At 46.5% G+C, this 17,360-nt stretch overlaps 1 protein-coding gene across 1 annotated transcript; it reads left to right on the top strand.

Moving 5' to 3' along the window:
* The first annotated feature begins 325 nt into the window (after positions 1 to 325).
* Positions 326 to 16,649, top strand: ttc33 (tetratricopeptide repeat domain 33). The gene is made up of 5 exons (XM_047014340.1): positions 326 to 653; positions 904 to 1,138; positions 6,116 to 6,197; positions 9,669 to 9,800; positions 14,475 to 16,649. The coding sequence occupies exons 2-5, from the start codon at positions 915 to 917 to the stop codon at positions 14,850 to 14,852; spliced, it is 816 nt and encodes a 271-aa protein (XP_046870296.1). The 5' UTR covers positions 326 to 653; positions 904 to 914; the 3' UTR covers positions 14,853 to 16,649.
* The last annotated feature ends 711 nt before the right edge of the window (positions 16,650 to 17,360 follow it).

Consider the following 17,360-nt stretch of genomic DNA (forward strand, 5'->3'; position numbering starts at 1 on the left):
AGGAATAAGATCAATAAAAGCTGCGCTAAACAAATACATTTGAGTTTTAAACTAGGAAATAAAATCGGATTTTGGCGCTGCACAACTAAAAGTAAATAATTTAATTTGAAAATAGACGCAGACAGTAAGTGCTCAGATGATCTTGAAGACAATATGAAATTAATCAAATGTTTAAACTATAAACAAGAGCTGTAATACACTTAAATATACTATAAGACCATATTTGTCACATACTAACGCTAGTAATGGTCTCGTTTGGCCGAAGATTAAAACGTAGAACTGTTACTTTAAATGTCAGTGTTTACATTTTAAAAAGCTTCCGGGTTAGATAAAGTTGTGGTCATGTTATAAATCCAATGGATATAGAGGATGGTGAACTGTAATTTTTTATTTTATTTTTTCAATACCAAAATCTATATAATTGGCATGAATTATGGTTAAGTGGTCAAATAGTTTCATTGATTGTCATATGTGACAAATTAATCGGTTAATAAGGGCGAGCGCAGTTGCTGTCCTCTGGAAACATTAGATCTAGACGAAATCAACCCCACTTCATGCCATCATTACCAGTCGGAATAGGTTACATAGTAAACATTTTCATTTTCACAAGTTTGCTGTCGCTGTAAATTGGTTGGGCTAGGAGAAGGATTTAGGTAAGCTCAAATAGCTAGTCTGTGTGGTTGCATTCTGCTGGAAGCGCTAGTCAAATTGGTCACATACTGTAGGCTACTAGTGCTAGCGCTACACATATCTAACGCTAGCTAATCTGTTATGCCAGTCAAATAAGAATAGGTTACATATGTCATACTCATACTTCATACTCAATATCCTATCCTTGTTGTTTCTGCTAGATACAGACGTATTATGTTTTGTTGTCGTGTTAATAAATATCACTTTCTGCAGTTTTCTTCAGCATGGCTTCGTTTGGCTGGAAAAGGAAAGTAGGTGAGCGGGTATCGAAGGCGGCAGCCCAGCAGTTCGAGGCCGAGGCTGAGAAGGTGGACGACGGAGCGGACAAGGATGACGATGTGGACTGGCTGCACGCGATCAAGAAGAGGCGCGAGGCACTGCTGGAAGATTGCGCTGCCAAGAGCAAGAGGCTAAAGGATGAGGGCGCAACGCTGGCGGAGCAGGGCAGGTGAGAGCGGGGACAATATTTTGCAGGGTACTTTGCTTTGCAAGGTCAGATGTTAAAGGTCAGTGTAGCAAGAGGAAGGTAGGAAGGGGAGGTGATAGTTAGATCTGGGCGACCCAGGGCATATTACATTTACATTTATTCATTTAACAGACGCTTTTATCCAAAGCGACTTCAAAGAGAGAGCTTTACAAAAGTGCATAGGTGAATGATCATAACAACGAGATAGCCCCAAACATTGCGGGTAGCCCAAACATGAAGCATTATAAGCATACATTGTGAAAAACTAAATAATTGCCAATGGGAAGAACCATGAGAGCATGCAGTTAAGTTAAGTTACAATTAAAAAACGTGAACTTCAAAAGTGCAAGAGTGTACCTGTAGAAAAGCAAGCAACAATAATATAATTCACAGTGAGTACAATTAGTTAAATCAGTTACAACTTACAAGAGCAACAAGTCCCTCAATAAAAGTCATTGTGTTCCTGGAGGAAACCAACACCGGGTCCAGCAAATCATTCCTAAGTACCGTTGTACTCCCGGAACAAGTGCGTCTTGAGCATTTTCTTGAAGGTGGGGAGACAGTTAGTGTCTCTGATGGAGGTGGGGAGGTGATTCCACCATTGGGGGGCCAGACAGGAGAAGGGGTTGGGAGCAGGTGCTCTTGAGAGGTGGGACCACCAGACAGTTGTCAGAAGAAGACCGTATAGGTGGTGGGTGGGGGTGTAAGGCTGGAGGAGAGACTTGATGTAGTCGGGTTAAGTCCCGTTCACCGCTTGGAAGGTCAATACCAGGGTCTTGCATCTGATGCGGGCTGTGATGGTAGGTACGTAGATAGGCAGGTCAGTAGGGGTGGGTCAATTGAGAGCAATCCAGGTGAGCAGGACCGGTATGCACTGTAGGCTACTGTGAGTAGGCCGTGTAGGCCAGTGGTTCCCAACCCTGGTCCTCGGGACCCCTTGTCCTGCATGTTTTAGATGTTTCCCTGCTCCAACACACCTGATTCAAATGCATGTTCGTTACCAGGCTTCTCCAGAGCTAGATAACGACCCATTCATTTGAGTCAGGTGTGTTGGAGCAGGGAAACATCTAAAACATGCGGGACAGGGGGTCCCTGTGGACAGGGTTAAGAACCACTGCGCTGGAGCCTTTGTTACTGTAGAACAGGGGTGGCCAACCCTGCTGTAGAAGGACCTGGAAGTGACAGTTTGGTTCCCCCCTCTTTTCAGATGTTTAGCTCTCCAGAATCAGTTCTGTATGGCATCTCTCAGTGGCAAATGCAGCCTCGCAAACTGATAGATGTATCTGTCAAGACTACGTGCCAGCAGGCCACAGTGAAGCCGACCGTAGTACACCACCAGAGGGAGCTGTTGGCCAGAGTAGTGCATTACCGCAAACCAATTCATTTCTGGGGATTAAAAGCACACAACTAATGAGGGATTTGCATAACCTCGGCACATTGCCAGTAAGAGCGATCTCATTTATCGGTTGTCCAATCTCCATTTTATCGTCAACGTAATAAATAGGACAAATCTCATATTTCAATTTGTTTACGTAAATATGAGGTCCCTTCCAGGCTAAGAGTTTTGTGTCGGTAATCTCCTGATCCACCTGGCCTTTAAAACAGGTGCACCTACTATTAGATGAGCTGTGTTAACAGGAGGGATTCATAAGCCATTTACGTATTTCCCGATACCTGTCGGGTCAGTATTAAACACATGCAGTTTGACCATGGTCGAGATAAAGACAAATATTTGACCAATCATTTTAACAATAAAGCCACAATTGTTTCCACTTGTTTTTATGGAGCTAGGCTGATCATTGTCTTATCATACATACCAATACCCTTAGAGCTCTATAATCTTCTTCATTAGCTTGTTTCACTGGCCGGTTTGGATTGGCTCCATCGCAATATCCTACCCGAGGCGTTGGTGTGACGTGCTGAGTTCTTGCACATTTTCCCACACTCAAAGGCACACTTTTCTCAGAAGCTATAAGGACTGTTTGCAAACATTTAGCCTTAGATAAGCACAGGATAGAGTAGAACCAAGCCAAAAGTGTGATCTTTCCAGAGATCTCCAACCCTGGCCTGTGCCACTCCAACCCTGGTCTGTGCCACTCCAACCCTGGCCTGTGCCACTCCAACCCTGGCCTGTGCCACTCCAACCCTGGTCTGTGCCACTCCAACCCTGGCCTGTGCCACTCCAACCCTGGTCTGTGCCACTCCAACCCTGGTCTGTGCCACTCCAACCCTGGCCTGTGCCACTCCAACCCTGGTCTGTGCCACCAGGAGTTTCTTGAGCACAGACATGCATGAGTTAACTTTTATTAGTCAGCACATCTGTACAGGGACAAGACCCCAACAATCAACTGAAGTTGTAGGAGTCAATCAGGCACGACTGAAACCCAATCCGCAGGCCCACGTCAGTACTTGGCTTCCCGGCTCTCGGTATACGCTGACGTGAGCATTCTGGGACACGGGGCCGACTCTTAATGTAGAGACCTGATGTCTCGTCCACCACTGGGGTGCCTGTGACGAAACTAACTGTGGGATGAATGAAATTGTCATTGTTTTCCTGTCTAACCCATGCACATACGCACACACACATACGCACACACACATACCCATGCAATTACACGCGTCCGAATGGAAGCCTATAATAAAAAGTGACATTGTGCCTATTGTGAATTTCCTTTCAGTCTCCTGTTTCCTCCTACTGCAGCCAATGCAGTGTGCATGTTGCCCGCAGTGACTATGTTGAATTGGCTTTGTTAGGAGTTAACTGGATTCGGATTCTGCAGAGGAAATGATGTTCTTCTGGCCTAGTATGGTCAACCGTGAGTGTGTGTGTGTGTGTGTGTGTGTGTGTGTGTGTGTGTGTGTGTGTGTGTGTGTGTGTGTGTGTGTGTGTGTGTGTGTGTGAGTGAGTGTGTGAGTGTGTGAGTGTGTGAGTGAGAGAGAGAGAGTTGTGTGAGACAGTTGCATGGATCCTGTAGTGGTGTCAATCATTACACTAACACGGACGAGAGAGAGAGAGAGAGAGAGAGAGAGAGAGAGAGAGAGAGAGAGAGAGAGGAGAGAGAGAGAGAGAGAGAGAGAGAGAGAGAGAGAGAGAGAGAGAGAGAGAGAGAGAGAGAGAGAGAGAGAGAGAGAGAGAGAGAGAGAGAGAGAGAGAGAGAGAGAGAGAGAGAGAGAGAGATCCTCTCCACTCCCACTCCCACCGTCCAGTGTCAATTGGACTCACAAATACTTGATGCTAACGAAAATTAAACAAAATTGGTCCCTTTGCAAGTCATAGATGAGACAAATCAAACGCATCTCAGTTTGGCAATTTTTTGATACTCTTGTCAGCCTGATTACTAACACACTAACATGACCTAACACAGCATGCTTATGGCTCATGGTGACCAAGTGTCATTGAGTTTTTCAAGAAGTAACATGATTTGAACAGGAAAAATCGTTCTAAACTTATTGACCGCAGATGTCTAAGTCGACGTGCGAGCTGTTTGGTCTTGTTCCCGTGAGGTCTTTGTGTGACCACAGTTTTCATTTCTTGTTTTTCCCTCTCCCACCTGTGGTTGAGATGTTCTTTCAGGCCCGAGTACTTCACAGTCTGCACAATCAGAAGTCTCAATCTCACAAAGGGGAACCAAACGGTTGTTTTGATGATAGACTGTTTGTCCAGGTTTGCGATGCCTGTTACACCACATCCTCCATTGTGGACGTATTTATTTATGATCATGCGGTCGGAGGATGTCTGTCTTCATCAGGTGAATGACTCACGGCACACACAGGAGGCTGATACGGAGCAGATGAGGTGATTGTCTGCTGCGTTGGTTGACAGACAGCAAGCTGAACTCTCTCTGGCCAATATTGACCGACAGCAAAGTGTTTTGACAAGAGGACCATTTACATGTAACTGATCACTTTGACCTCCGACTTAAAGACCTTTGAGGTTTGTCGTTGGTCAGACTGACGGGCGTACTTGCTGACTGGCTGGTTTACTGGCTGACTGGCTGGTTAACTTATTAATTAACTGACGGCTGAATAGCACGAATGCAGCTCTTGACTGCGTCATAAACGACGTGTTCATCGCGGGCAAGGTGCAACGACACAACGGGGAGTGTCCTCCACTCATCTGACTTTATTTCATTATCAACCCTAAGCTGTTCATACACGCCAGTGTTTGCTTTTCATAACAAGGCCATAATAAAAAGAAAAGAAAAAAAGAATCGGTGAAACCAGAAGGCTATCTGTGGGTGGTGGTGGTGTAGTGTTGCAAGCTCGAGTCTGCAGGCGGGCATACAGGGTTTAGTACTGGACAGCCAGACAGGCATCTAGTCTCTGTCAGTGGAGGTGGGAGGGTGCAAGGAGATCAGCTAAATCTAGACTCAAAACAGTTTAAAAAAAAAAACTTGGTTGATATCTAGCATGATTTCAAAAATGTTCACTGGACTGATTGAATTGGAAAGGAACAGATTGTAATTCGTCCATTCTTGCATCTGAAGTTGACTAAAGAGCTTAACATTTCCCCGGAAGTTTCTACCTAAGAGAACTGACACACCGTGACCCGGGAACGAGTGAGATCTATCGCTTTTTGACACCCCTCAACAACAAAAAACAAGGCGCTTTAAACACAGGTGGTACATGAACAAAGAGGGGAGGCCAAAGATGGAGGAAGAATCAGAACTGGTGGGAATGTTCTGTGTTCTGTCACCATTATGAGGCTGTCAGTTCCCAGCCAGGTTTGGACCATGGAAAGTACAGCTACACTAGGCACTGTCCTTTGCACACACGCACACACACACACACACACACACGCACACGCACACACACACACACAAACCAGGAGCCAACTGACTTTCCACTGTGTGTGAAACCCAGAAAATTGATGCTGTGTGTTTGATGCTTTCTGTGTTACTGTGTGTGTCTGTCATTGTGTGTGTCTGTCATTGTGTGTGTGTGTGTGTGTCTCAACAGGCACTGGGAGGCCATTAAAAAGTGGGACGAGGCCATTCAGCTGACTCCAGAGAACCCCCTGCTGTATGAGATGAAGTCACAGGTACACTACTTACACCTCTCTCTCTCTCTCTCTCTCTCTCTCTCTCTCTCTCTCTCTCTCTCTCTCTCTCTCTTCTCTCTCTCCTCTCTCTCCTATTGCACCTCCATCTTTACCACCCTCTCATCATACTTGGCACTCTCTCTCTCTTGCTTCCTCACCCTCTCACACTCTGCAGTTGCCATGCTATCTGTCCGTCTCCCTTCTCTCTCCCCCTCCCTTTCACTAAGTCACTCCCTCTCCATTCTCTCGTCCCTTTTCCCCATACCCCCACTGGCACTGTACCTCTTCTCCCCCTCTCTCAGAACCCCCCTCTCCCCCCTGCATAGCCAGATAGGACCAGATATAACTACCAATAACTACAGATAACTTCAATCTGACTGCTTCTTTTAGAATACACTGTCAGGGTTTTTTTGTCTTTCTTTCTCTCGCCCTTACCCTCTCTCTAATTCTCTCACTGGCTGCCTCTCTTACTCTGTGTTTGTGCTGGGACAGTACAGACATCTTGTATCAGGTGTGTTCCCCCACTCAGGATCTGAGCTGAAAGCAGGGCTTCACTTTGAAGCAGCCCAATTACAGACTAGTATGGAATGATCTGGTCTGTTTCTGGAGAGATTGGTGTGTGTGTGAGTGAGAGAGTGTGAGAGTGAGGAAATCGCTACCTGTAGTCCAGTTGCTCTCAGATGAGGCACTTTGCAGCTGGAGTTTCGAAGTTTCATACCGTGCGTGCATAAGCGCACGTGCCACTACAATGTTCTTGTCATTCGCCACTTTTTCTTCAGCGGCCACAGCGGTATGCTTTTGAGGACTTTGAAGGAAGTTGTCGACATGGCGATGACACAGTGCGACAAACCGTGCACCCCGTTTCTTTGTCCCTGGTTTCATCTCTGTCTTCCTTTGTGCCTCACTCTTCTCTCCCTGTTTGTTCTGTTTTCACACCTTCATGCATTACCAGTGAAATAATTACCTTTATTCTGGCGGTTTTAACCTTTCAGCCTGTCTTACATTTTCTCAGCCCGTCTTGTCGACAGCTCTGAAGTGACATTCTGTAGGAGTCAAAAACCCATTATTTCCACTCAAATGTAACAACGGAAAGATGGCTCTGAGGGTAGGAGTTATGAGGTTACATTTACATTTATCCATTTAGCAGACGCTATCCAAAGCGACTTACAAGAAAGAGCTTTACAAAAGGTTTTGTGTCTTTACGTGATGTCCCAAAGTTTGGTTCCTTCCTGGCAGCGTAGGATTTGAATTAATCACTCTCTTTCCTATTACCTTCCACTGTGGTGCAGTTGCACAGACAGACCCACAAACATGTCAATAAACACACGCACACCTGACTCAGCCGCCTGGCTGGATGCAAGTTTTCTCTGCTCGTAAATGAAGATTTGGATTCGTTTCGTTGCGTTCGAATAGCCTCGCCTAAACACGGTCTGCTGCAATAAAAATATAGTTCAATTGGTCTGGTTTGGTGTGAGTGGAGTTGGCAACCAGAGACAGGTGCCAGGGCCTGAAGACATTCTGAGGGCCATGGAAGGGGGCCACGCCAACAGACCTAGGTGGAAACCCCACTCTGAGATCATTGCAAAATACAGATCTCAATAGATCTTGCCCTACACCATGGAGTCAATGAGCTTGTTCCCAAAGTAATCAAAGGTCTAATCCACTCACCGGATCGACCATTCCGAAACTAGGAAGTTCAGCTGCGATGGAGATCACAGGTGAGGTCAGTAGAGACGCATTAGAGAGACCGGCTGGGAGATGCGCGGAGAGACTGTTCACGACTCTGCTCGCCACCTCCGTCATCCCCGTCCTCTCTTGAGCTTCCTCCAGACTCCATGACACTTGCTCGCTGTCTCTGTGCATGTCCATCTGCCTGTCTGTCTGTCTCTACATGTCCGTCTGCCTGTCTGTCTGTCTGTCTGTCTGTCTGTCTATATGTCCATCTGCCTGTCTGTCTGTCTGTCTATCTACATGTCTGTCTGTCTCTCTACATGTCCATCTGCCTGTCTGTCTGTCTCTCAACATGTCCATCTGCCTGTCTGTCTCTCAGTCTCATCTAATCAACCAAGACCCATCAGCAAATGAGATTCACGCAGAGACAATCGGAGATTTCCACCAACTCATCCCTAATGACGCAGTCCAGCCATCTTGCCTGTTCGGTCTGCCTGTCCATCCATCTCTCTGTTTGTCCACCTGTGTCACCGTGACTTCCCTTCTGTCATCCCCTTGTCAGCGTGACTGAGGGCCTGCATCCTGCCCTCCTGGCCCCTGACTACAGACCTGTCGGCGCCCAACCCAGTCCATGCCAGACCGGTCTGCCTCCTTCTTGCCTGCCATGACTAGCAGGCCACCCTTCACTTGCAAATTCTTCCGCTTCTCTCTCTTCGAGGATGCCCAGTTTTTCCCGAGCATGCTGTCACGTTCCAGAATGAAGGCTTTAAACCTTCCCTGCAGATAGAACTGTATCTTCGACCGACATTCTCGACCCTCCTAATGAGCGTGAGAGCTTTAACGTAATGTAAGGAGGGTGCGTGTGTGTGTCTGGTCGGCAACACTAGTCTCCACGGCTAGCTAATTCCTCACATATCCGTCCTAGACGCAATCCTGGCCCCGATGAGGTCACTTGAGGGGAAGGTTAGCAGCTCTGTGGCCTGGAACTCAGCTGGCCTTGTGCTCTCACAGTGGGCGGTGGTCCAAAGACATGGACGGATGAGGAGATCACAGCCTGGATATGCCCTCTCCCCCCCCCCCCCCCTCTCCGTCTTTCCCTGTTGTGTCCCTCTCTTCCTCCTCGCTCCCCCTCCATCCCCAACTCCTCTCTGTCTGTCCCTCCTCCTCCCTTCGCTCCCCGTTTTTGGCCGGTTCGTAATAAAATAAAGTCATGACGGTAGCTGGCCTGCTAAGGCTGTTATGAATCCTGGAACTAGACATTTAGACAGCCTTGTGACGTCACGTGAACCCCTTATCACACCACTCACCGGGGAAGGACTATCCATCAAAAGACATCTCCTCCAGCTCAGACCCACGCACACACATAGGCGCACAACCATATTGAAGTAACACACTGCGATCAGTGGTCCAATGCTGTCTGATTTGATTTGCAGATTACTGAAATGGTTCCCATTCCTCAGCGGTTGATGTCATAGGTGCTGTGTGACAGAAAGAGCATATCTGACTTTGGCTTTGGTAGGGGCAATCATTTCCCCGCGTACCTAAAGCGAACCCTTCTTGTCAGTTAACAATGATGTATGTGTCTTCTTATTACTGTTTACTGTTACTTATCTCAAAGGCTATATTTTTCTATCTTACATATTTCTTTTACGACATCATGAAAAATTGCTCGCACACACACTTAGACGAGCAGCCGCCCTTCGCGGTCCATTTCCTACGTTATGCATTAGCTCTCATACGCGCGCCATTGCGCACAAAAACACCACCCTCTGACCCTTGACCCCTGTGTGACCCCCCCAGGTGCTGACGATGCTCCAGGAGGTGTTTCCGGCGGTGCAGGCTGCGGAGATGGTAGTGAAGCTCCGCCCCCTGTGGTGGGAGGGCTGGCAGACGCTCGGCCGCGCCCAGCTCAGCCTGGGAGAGCTCGACCTGGTGAGGATGGCGTCCAGTCCAGCCTACAAAAGTGCAGCTCCCAAATGAACCACTAGCTTACCGCCGTATCCATTCTGCGCCCAGATCGGACAGATTTATAGTCGGTGGCAATTCCACACGATTGGGGTGTCAGTTTAAGAGACCTGGTCCTTTACGGTTCTGCTTTTCTATCAGGGAGAATTCAGCTTTTTCTCATCACACAAGAGAAAGACTATTTCGCCTGTGTCTTATCTCCATGTAACGACCCCACCAGCCTAACGTGTGTCAGGGAGTCCTGCCAGGTCGTACTTAGAACTGCAACCAGATCCCTGCCCCTCAGATAAAGTGCTTCTGTCAAAGCACACCCTTGAGCCCTGGGCATGGAAGATTACCGTGGTGCCCCAGAACGCATGCCCAAACGTGCCCCTGGTGTGAAACGTGCCCCGCCTCTACCGGGGCACTCGGCTGCTTCGAGGAGGGAAAACAGGCTGTCTGAACTCCAAAAACCCCGGCGGCCAGTGGCACTGTTTGTGCGTGTCTCCCCCCAGTACCTCCCCAGTCACATGGCTGTAGGAAGAGGCACCTGGGATGACAATAGGAAGTGTTGAAAGTGACCCAAGCTGTGATGATGTTGGCCAAACACACACACACACGCCGAATGGAGGCGTTGTTCACAACACAAACATACGTGTACGAATCAATATAGAAAGAAGGTATGGGGTTGACTGAAAATATGCCTTGTCTATTTATAAAAGGACTTGTCGAGTCAAGTCGCGGGATGATCGAGTTGTACCGGTTTTGTACCGAGGAGAGCAGAGATTCAGCTCATTCACACACACACACACACACACACACACACACACAGAAATACACTAGTGTCAGTCAGCCTTTCGTTTGACCCATCTCGCTGTTGGTCCATCGCTCACCGTTGCTTTAGGTTCAGGTCGAACATGGCAGTACAGCCAATGAACAGCCTGTAACAAAATGCAGCTCTCATCATTAGAATTCCTCATTTAGATTGAGGTTAAAAAAGAAAACAGGCCATCAGGCCGTAGGGACAGTTCTGTCATCAGGGAATCATTGCCCAATGATTGTGGAGGGAGGAAGGGGGGAGGGAGAGAGAGAGGGAAGGAGAGAGAGAGAGAGAGAGAAAGAGAAAGAGAGAGAGAGAGGGAGAGGGAAACTTTAGGCAGGGATGGGATCTGGGGGCTTGCATTTGTTTTAGAAGAAACTATGTTTTTTTTTGTGCTAATTTTCATACACACTAACCATTCATCATAAGACAAGTCCAGACCGGTTGTCAGTTAATTGATCAAAATCCTCACTTTGAGCGTTACATTTGAAATAGCAACTCCCGTTTTTCTTTTTTAGAATTGTATAACAGAGCACGTCCCAGAAAGCACACGCTCCAGGAATGCTTCCCATGAAAGACATCCATTAGGACTGGTATGACGAGATTATAGACTGGCATATAACAGGGAAAGGCCTGGTTGTTCAAACAATAAGATCCACTTTTTGTCTTGGGTGTGGTGGAGGAGTTTTGCAGTGATTGACTGCTGAACCTCCTGGCTCTGAAGAGCATGGGGGTGGCTGAAGACTGGAATCTGGAGGACAGCCAGAGGAGAAGCAATCAGTATCCATGTTTTTCCCTGGATTTGAATCACAACAAGTGGAAGGATGACCTGTGTGTCCTTGGCTGGGCTGGCTCTTGACTCCACGCCTGGTCCTTTTCAGGTGCTTTCTCCACAGGCTAGTAGCAAAGCCGGGGTCCTCTTTCAAGGCCAGGCTCTGATTGGAGTAGCGGTAGACTCTTGTCATGGTTAGGTCACGGATCTGTGTAGGCCACACATGTTTCTGTATGGACCTTGCTTGGGGAATAGGAGCATAATCAAGCCGAATCAGGAAAGGGCCTTTCCCAAATTGTTGCCACCATGTTTGAAGCACAGAATTGTCTTTTTAACAGGAACATTTTATGCTTCGGCATGAATAAATCCAGCAGAACTAAAGTCTCTTGCCCGAAACCACAAAAGACTGTCTCCTTTGTTAATGTGGCTTAATTTAAATAAAGAAGAGGAGGAGGGGGGGGAGTGGTAGTGTTTCTGCAAGACAGTTGTGTGACTCCTGTCCAGGGACTATGATGGACACTGGATACATATTTGACGTGGTGAAGAGAGCTACTCTTTTGGCCACTTTCACAATGACACACTGGTCCACACATACTGGCTGCTACTTAGTTGCTTAGTTAGCTGCTACACTGATCTCTCACACTCAGCAGAATAGTAGCCTGCTCTTTGTCCTTAATGATTGATAACCCAACACCGCCAACCCCCAGCCCAAGATGTGGTTTTCCTCTGAGATAATGGACCATGCTTAAGAATGCACTGCTGAGAGCGTCCTTTTCTCAGAAGTGACAGAGCGACGCCTCGGTGAAAACATCACATTGTAAATCCCAGGAATTCGACCTAGGGTGCTCCTCCTCCCGTATGGTCACGATCCAAGACGCTTTGAAGTCGTCGCACTATTTGACTCTTTCAGACGTTTCACTTTCAGACACTGCAAGTGGGTGCTTATGTTTCACGAGGAAGTGTCCCAATCGCATTTTCAAGCATCCCTCTCTCTCTTTTCGTTTTGAATGAAGCTTCGTAACTGCCACCCACCACCACCGATAAGAATTCCCCGACAATTATCGGACGTGGGCATCTCATTAGGTATGCTGCAGCGAGACGGTGTTGGCGAAAGCAGGGCGATGCATCTTCAAAGGCGGACCGATCGTTTAGATTACGATCAGTCGTAATTTGGAAATTCATCAATCACCAACGAACATAGAACAAGGGGCGTATGATTCGGCGATTGTTATGGCCAGGGCCTCTGCTTGACTTATTAGCCAAGAGGAGAATTTGTGACCAGTTTTGAAACTTTAAAGGGGTCATTTACTTGATTTCATAGGGTATTTCACACTGTTCCTTAAGGTCTCCAAGTAGGGTCTGTAACATTGGTTGGGCTGAAAAGGGCCTGGTGCTGTTCTATGCTCCCTAATATATAAAAAATACATATTTGTGAATTTAGTTTTGTTGGGTTTAGTACAATGCCACCTTTTATACTCAAAAACATCTATAGAGGATGCATTACATAAGTATTACCTTATTCAAATTGAAATGAGTGACCATTTTAGAGGGTTCACACACAGGCCTCTGTTCGGGCTAATTCAGAGTTAACTTTTACATTGAATGTCAAGTCTGTGTTCTAGAAAAAAAGGGTATGTGTCCAAAACCACGTACTCGGTCGAAGTTACATGACATGGGCTAAATCGATTCCATCTCTGGTTTACCCCAAACAAAGATAAAACCTTACATTAAGCTCACAACATTATGTACTCCATAAGTATGTTATCATGTCAATGCAATTTAGACCAGTCCAATGGATTCATAGACCCAGAAAACATGGAGTTAGACCTCAAGATTACTTGGCTAGGTCAAATAATGAAGGAGTTGGGATATTTTAAGGGCTTCCTGCCCATCTTGAACGCCATCTTGAAAATTACACCTTTCTAGTGGTACTTTGGTAAACCTTTAGTATGTAATTAAGGACACCTAATACTACAAAAAAACAGCTGATGAATTTTTTTATTCAAAATAAATCTTAAAACTTCAATAGCTTTTTGGTCATGTAATCCTCAAATTAATTTCAGTGTTCACTGACTATGCGTTCATGTTGCACAGCCTTTAGGTTTTTCATTTTTATCTCACACACTTTTGCCACGGGGTGCCACCCCTCAAAATCTCCTGCTACCCTCTTGCCACCCCAAGAATACTTTTCGAGATCCGCCCCTGGTCTTCGGGTACGAGTCTGTGGATAATTTTTCAAGTGACCTGCATAGGCTCAGTATAGGAAGCCCTGCCCACAATAAATTACTTGTTGAGTTCTTTTCTGACCCTCTTCAGCATTGTTTTGAGTCTCAGGTGGGAAACATATTCATTGTAGATGGCAAAATGAAATATGAGAGTATTTAGGCTTAGTATTCATATTTCTAACAAGGTTTGAAAAAATCTGTCACAGGCATTGTGACTGATCACGGGTGAAACTGTTCTCCATAATCTCCCAGAACTGTATTCCTAATAATAATTCCTGTCACTTTTAACATTTAAACAGTCAAGTGATTTGAGAGGAATATAGGACTGTGGCATTGGGTTTCTTCTGCCACTGGCTGTGATTTATCACCACAGCGATCGATGGCACAGAGCCTTCGGTTTACTCTAACAGATCTTAAACCACCTGATTTAAGAGTTTCAATAAATAGGTCCTTGGCTCTCTGAAGCATGGCCCCCGAACCTTCTCTGTCCTCAAGCTCCCTGACCTACGCAGAGCACAATTCGATTGTGGTCATCCCAGAGGTTCATAATGCCTAGCAACCTGTGTGGAGTGACGCCACCAGAACAGCTCAGAGTCATTAACAACCTTAATGGCATTAGTGTCATCATGCCCATGATGATACAACAACAACAAATTCCTGTTCACCCAGTCACCACCAGGCACCACCAGGCACGCATCGAAATTCCTCGGACACGCGCCAGTTGCTCTGCGTCCTTGAGCATGGAACAAATGAGAAACGGCCTCAATCGCAGAAGGTAGAATGTCCAACCGGCATGTTTCTGACCCTTTCTTCCCTCCACACCATCCTCGCGTGCCCACCTTCAGGCTGTGAGGTCCTTCCAGATGGCGGTGCACCTGTGTCCGTCAGAGCGCCCCCTGTGGTCGGAGGACCTGGCGTGGGCTCGCCAACTGCAACAGCGGCGGCAGGCGGCCCAGGACAGGAAGCACAGGGAGGAGGAGGCGCGCCAGGAGGTGCTCCACGCCCCGGAGCTGCAGGAGGACTACGACTTTGAGTCGGACGAGGTGCTGGCGGCGTGCACGGCGGTGGCGGAGAGACAGCGTCGCTACGAGGAGCTGAGGAGGACGGCGGTGGTGGTGGACGCGGAAGGGAACGCCAGGGAGGTCCCCGCGGAGGAGGCGGAGGGGGACACCTCGACGTCTTCCCCATCCAAGGAGCAGTTGGTCAAGGCGCGGGGGCCGTGAGCTTGGGTCTTGAAGGCCTTGGTCGATGACGTAGATCGAGTCATTAAGGTCTGTTCAATTCCTCTCACGGGTTTGCCCGTAAGGGGCTGATCCATAGACTCCTTGGTGTTGGATGTGATCAGTCAAGCCCACCCACAAGTCATTGATCGTGGACTGCCAAGCTCTATAGACCTACGGACTTTTCTGAGAAACCTTTGTTTGGGTTAAGATTTCTTTGTGTACTTTGTGTTGTGCAGGTTGTTTTATTTGTTGTGGTATAGGATCGTGCGAGACAAATTAGACATATGTACTCTGTTGTTTATGGGCTTTTTTGTGTATGTTTTTGAGGTTTACGTTTTGTCAAAACCCTTATTTTGTCAATTCTCCCTATGCTGAGACTGGAGCATAGCAGCAGAGCATAAACACATACTTTCTGTTAGCATTCATCCCCCTGAGCGGTCAACAACCACTGGCCAGTATCAGATTTGTCTTAAGTTGAGTTGCTTTTCTCTTTGGAAAATGTCTGTCTTTCTTGTCACGAACATACCGTATGTTGTCTTTTAAACTGTCACAGCTTGAAACTGACAAGTATTAAAGCGAATGACTGGAAAACTCCTTGAAAATTCCCCATGATAGTCACTTGTACCAGTCAAACTTTGTGTCCCATGCCTTTAGGAACCTTAATTGCAGTTTAATGCAAGATAGGGGCTGCTGTTGGATTTATAGCTTCAAAATTAGCAACAAATAAGACAAATCTTATCTTGATCTCCATGACAGAGGGATTAAATGAGAATCTTTGAAAAAGAATATCGCACGATGATTCCCGGAAATCGACTGAAGCTTCGGAACGTGGTGTGTCATAAGAGACCCCCTTGGGGAGATGGGGTGGGTGCTGCTCAAACAATCATCTCCAGCCAGGTCTGGAGCGACTCCACAGAACGCTTTGCTCTGATTGAATGGCCATGCTTAAAGGGCCACAGCTTGAACACTCATTGCGTGTGACTGGCGGAGTCTAATAGCGGATCCTTTTCCCCAATACTCCTACTAAATCGGGTTGGTGTGACTCGCGACACGCCATACGGTGGAGGGTTGAGACTGGCATGAGGGCGGGCAGTGCACGAGGGGAACGGAGGAACCGTGTTCATTACATTCATAAGAAGGCGACGCATGAATTCATTAAATTCATATTAGGCAGAGTGTTGTCTTTCATGTCTCTGGTGCCCAGTACAACGACACTTCTGTACCAGGTGTGGACCAGTTTGGCCCCTCCTGTGGAAGCCTCCAGGACTCGAGAGTCGACTGCAGATGGTTTGTGGCCACAGCCTGGTGTTGGGATGGATTTATCGTATCATTCTAATGGCGGTGAGGATTATCAGGTTCTTGGATAAAGAGATGAGGAATACAGATGACACCAACAGCCGGTTGCCATGCCATCAAAGCTGCTGCTGCTGCTGATGATGATGATAAAGGGCACTAGTGCAAAGAGGCCAAGGGTCGGAAAGAGCAGGACTATGCCTCAAACGATCAATAATATCACCCCTCCACAGAGTTATAAACATCACAGAAAGGTTGCCATAAGAAAGAAAACGTAATTGTATTTTTGGCATAGTATTTTTTAAGTATGTTTTTTGGGTCAAATAAGGAAGTAACCGTGATTAGGATATGGCACAGCCATTTATGTTTTTAAAATGTGAATGCCGATTTTAGCACATGGTGTGATAATACAGTAGGCCTATGCTTGTACAGTAATCCGCTTGTTTGTCCTCCAAAATGTAAGCGTATATTATTTATTGAACTGAAATAAATGTGTGGAATATTGCTTCTAGTTTTTAATTCTTTATCGACTACGCATTTCCACTGCAAATGTTGATACGTTGAACACAACCTTTACATTTATCAAATTATTAATGGAAAAGTTGATAATCCTATTGTCAAAATCATGGACAGTGTGCATTCAAAGTATTTCCTCACATGTCTGCAGCCAATACTTTTGATATGTAATAATACGTAACATCCATTTGATACGATTCAGTAATGATTTATTTGCTAGTCTGGTCTGGCCAACAACTGCTGAAACAGAAGGTCACTTTTAGAGCATCCTTGTTCAGAGGCCAGAGGAACAAAGGGATCAAGTACAGATGTGTACAAATGTGTACACATTTAAGTCTGACACTGTGGACAATGGGCTATGTTGGTACTCCTAAAAAATGACAATTGTCAACCACCTAGTTTTCCAGTCCAGACGGACTGGACAGTTGAGATGGATTGGGCAGCTTGCAGTCGCAGTTTGATGCAAAGTTAATTATCGCTGTCAATCACTATGGTATATGGAGGTGCTGTAACTGTCAACCCCACAATGAACTGTAGACAGCAGGACTAAATAGGACTATTTCTAAGATTGTATCCATCAATTCTTTTGTACAGTGTGTAGTATAGACACGGCAGTTTTTTCAGGGCTATCAGGATTGCGTTAGCCGAGGTGATTCGATACAGATCCGGAACAACCTCTTGATTAGACGATGACTAAGC

This window comes from Hypomesus transpacificus, unplaced genomic scaffold (assembly GCF_021917145.1).
Source record: "Hypomesus transpacificus isolate Combined female unplaced genomic scaffold, fHypTra1 scaffold_241, whole genome shotgun sequence".
NCBI classification, from domain to species: Eukaryota; Metazoa; Chordata; class Actinopteri; order Osmeriformes; family Osmeridae; genus Hypomesus; species Hypomesus transpacificus.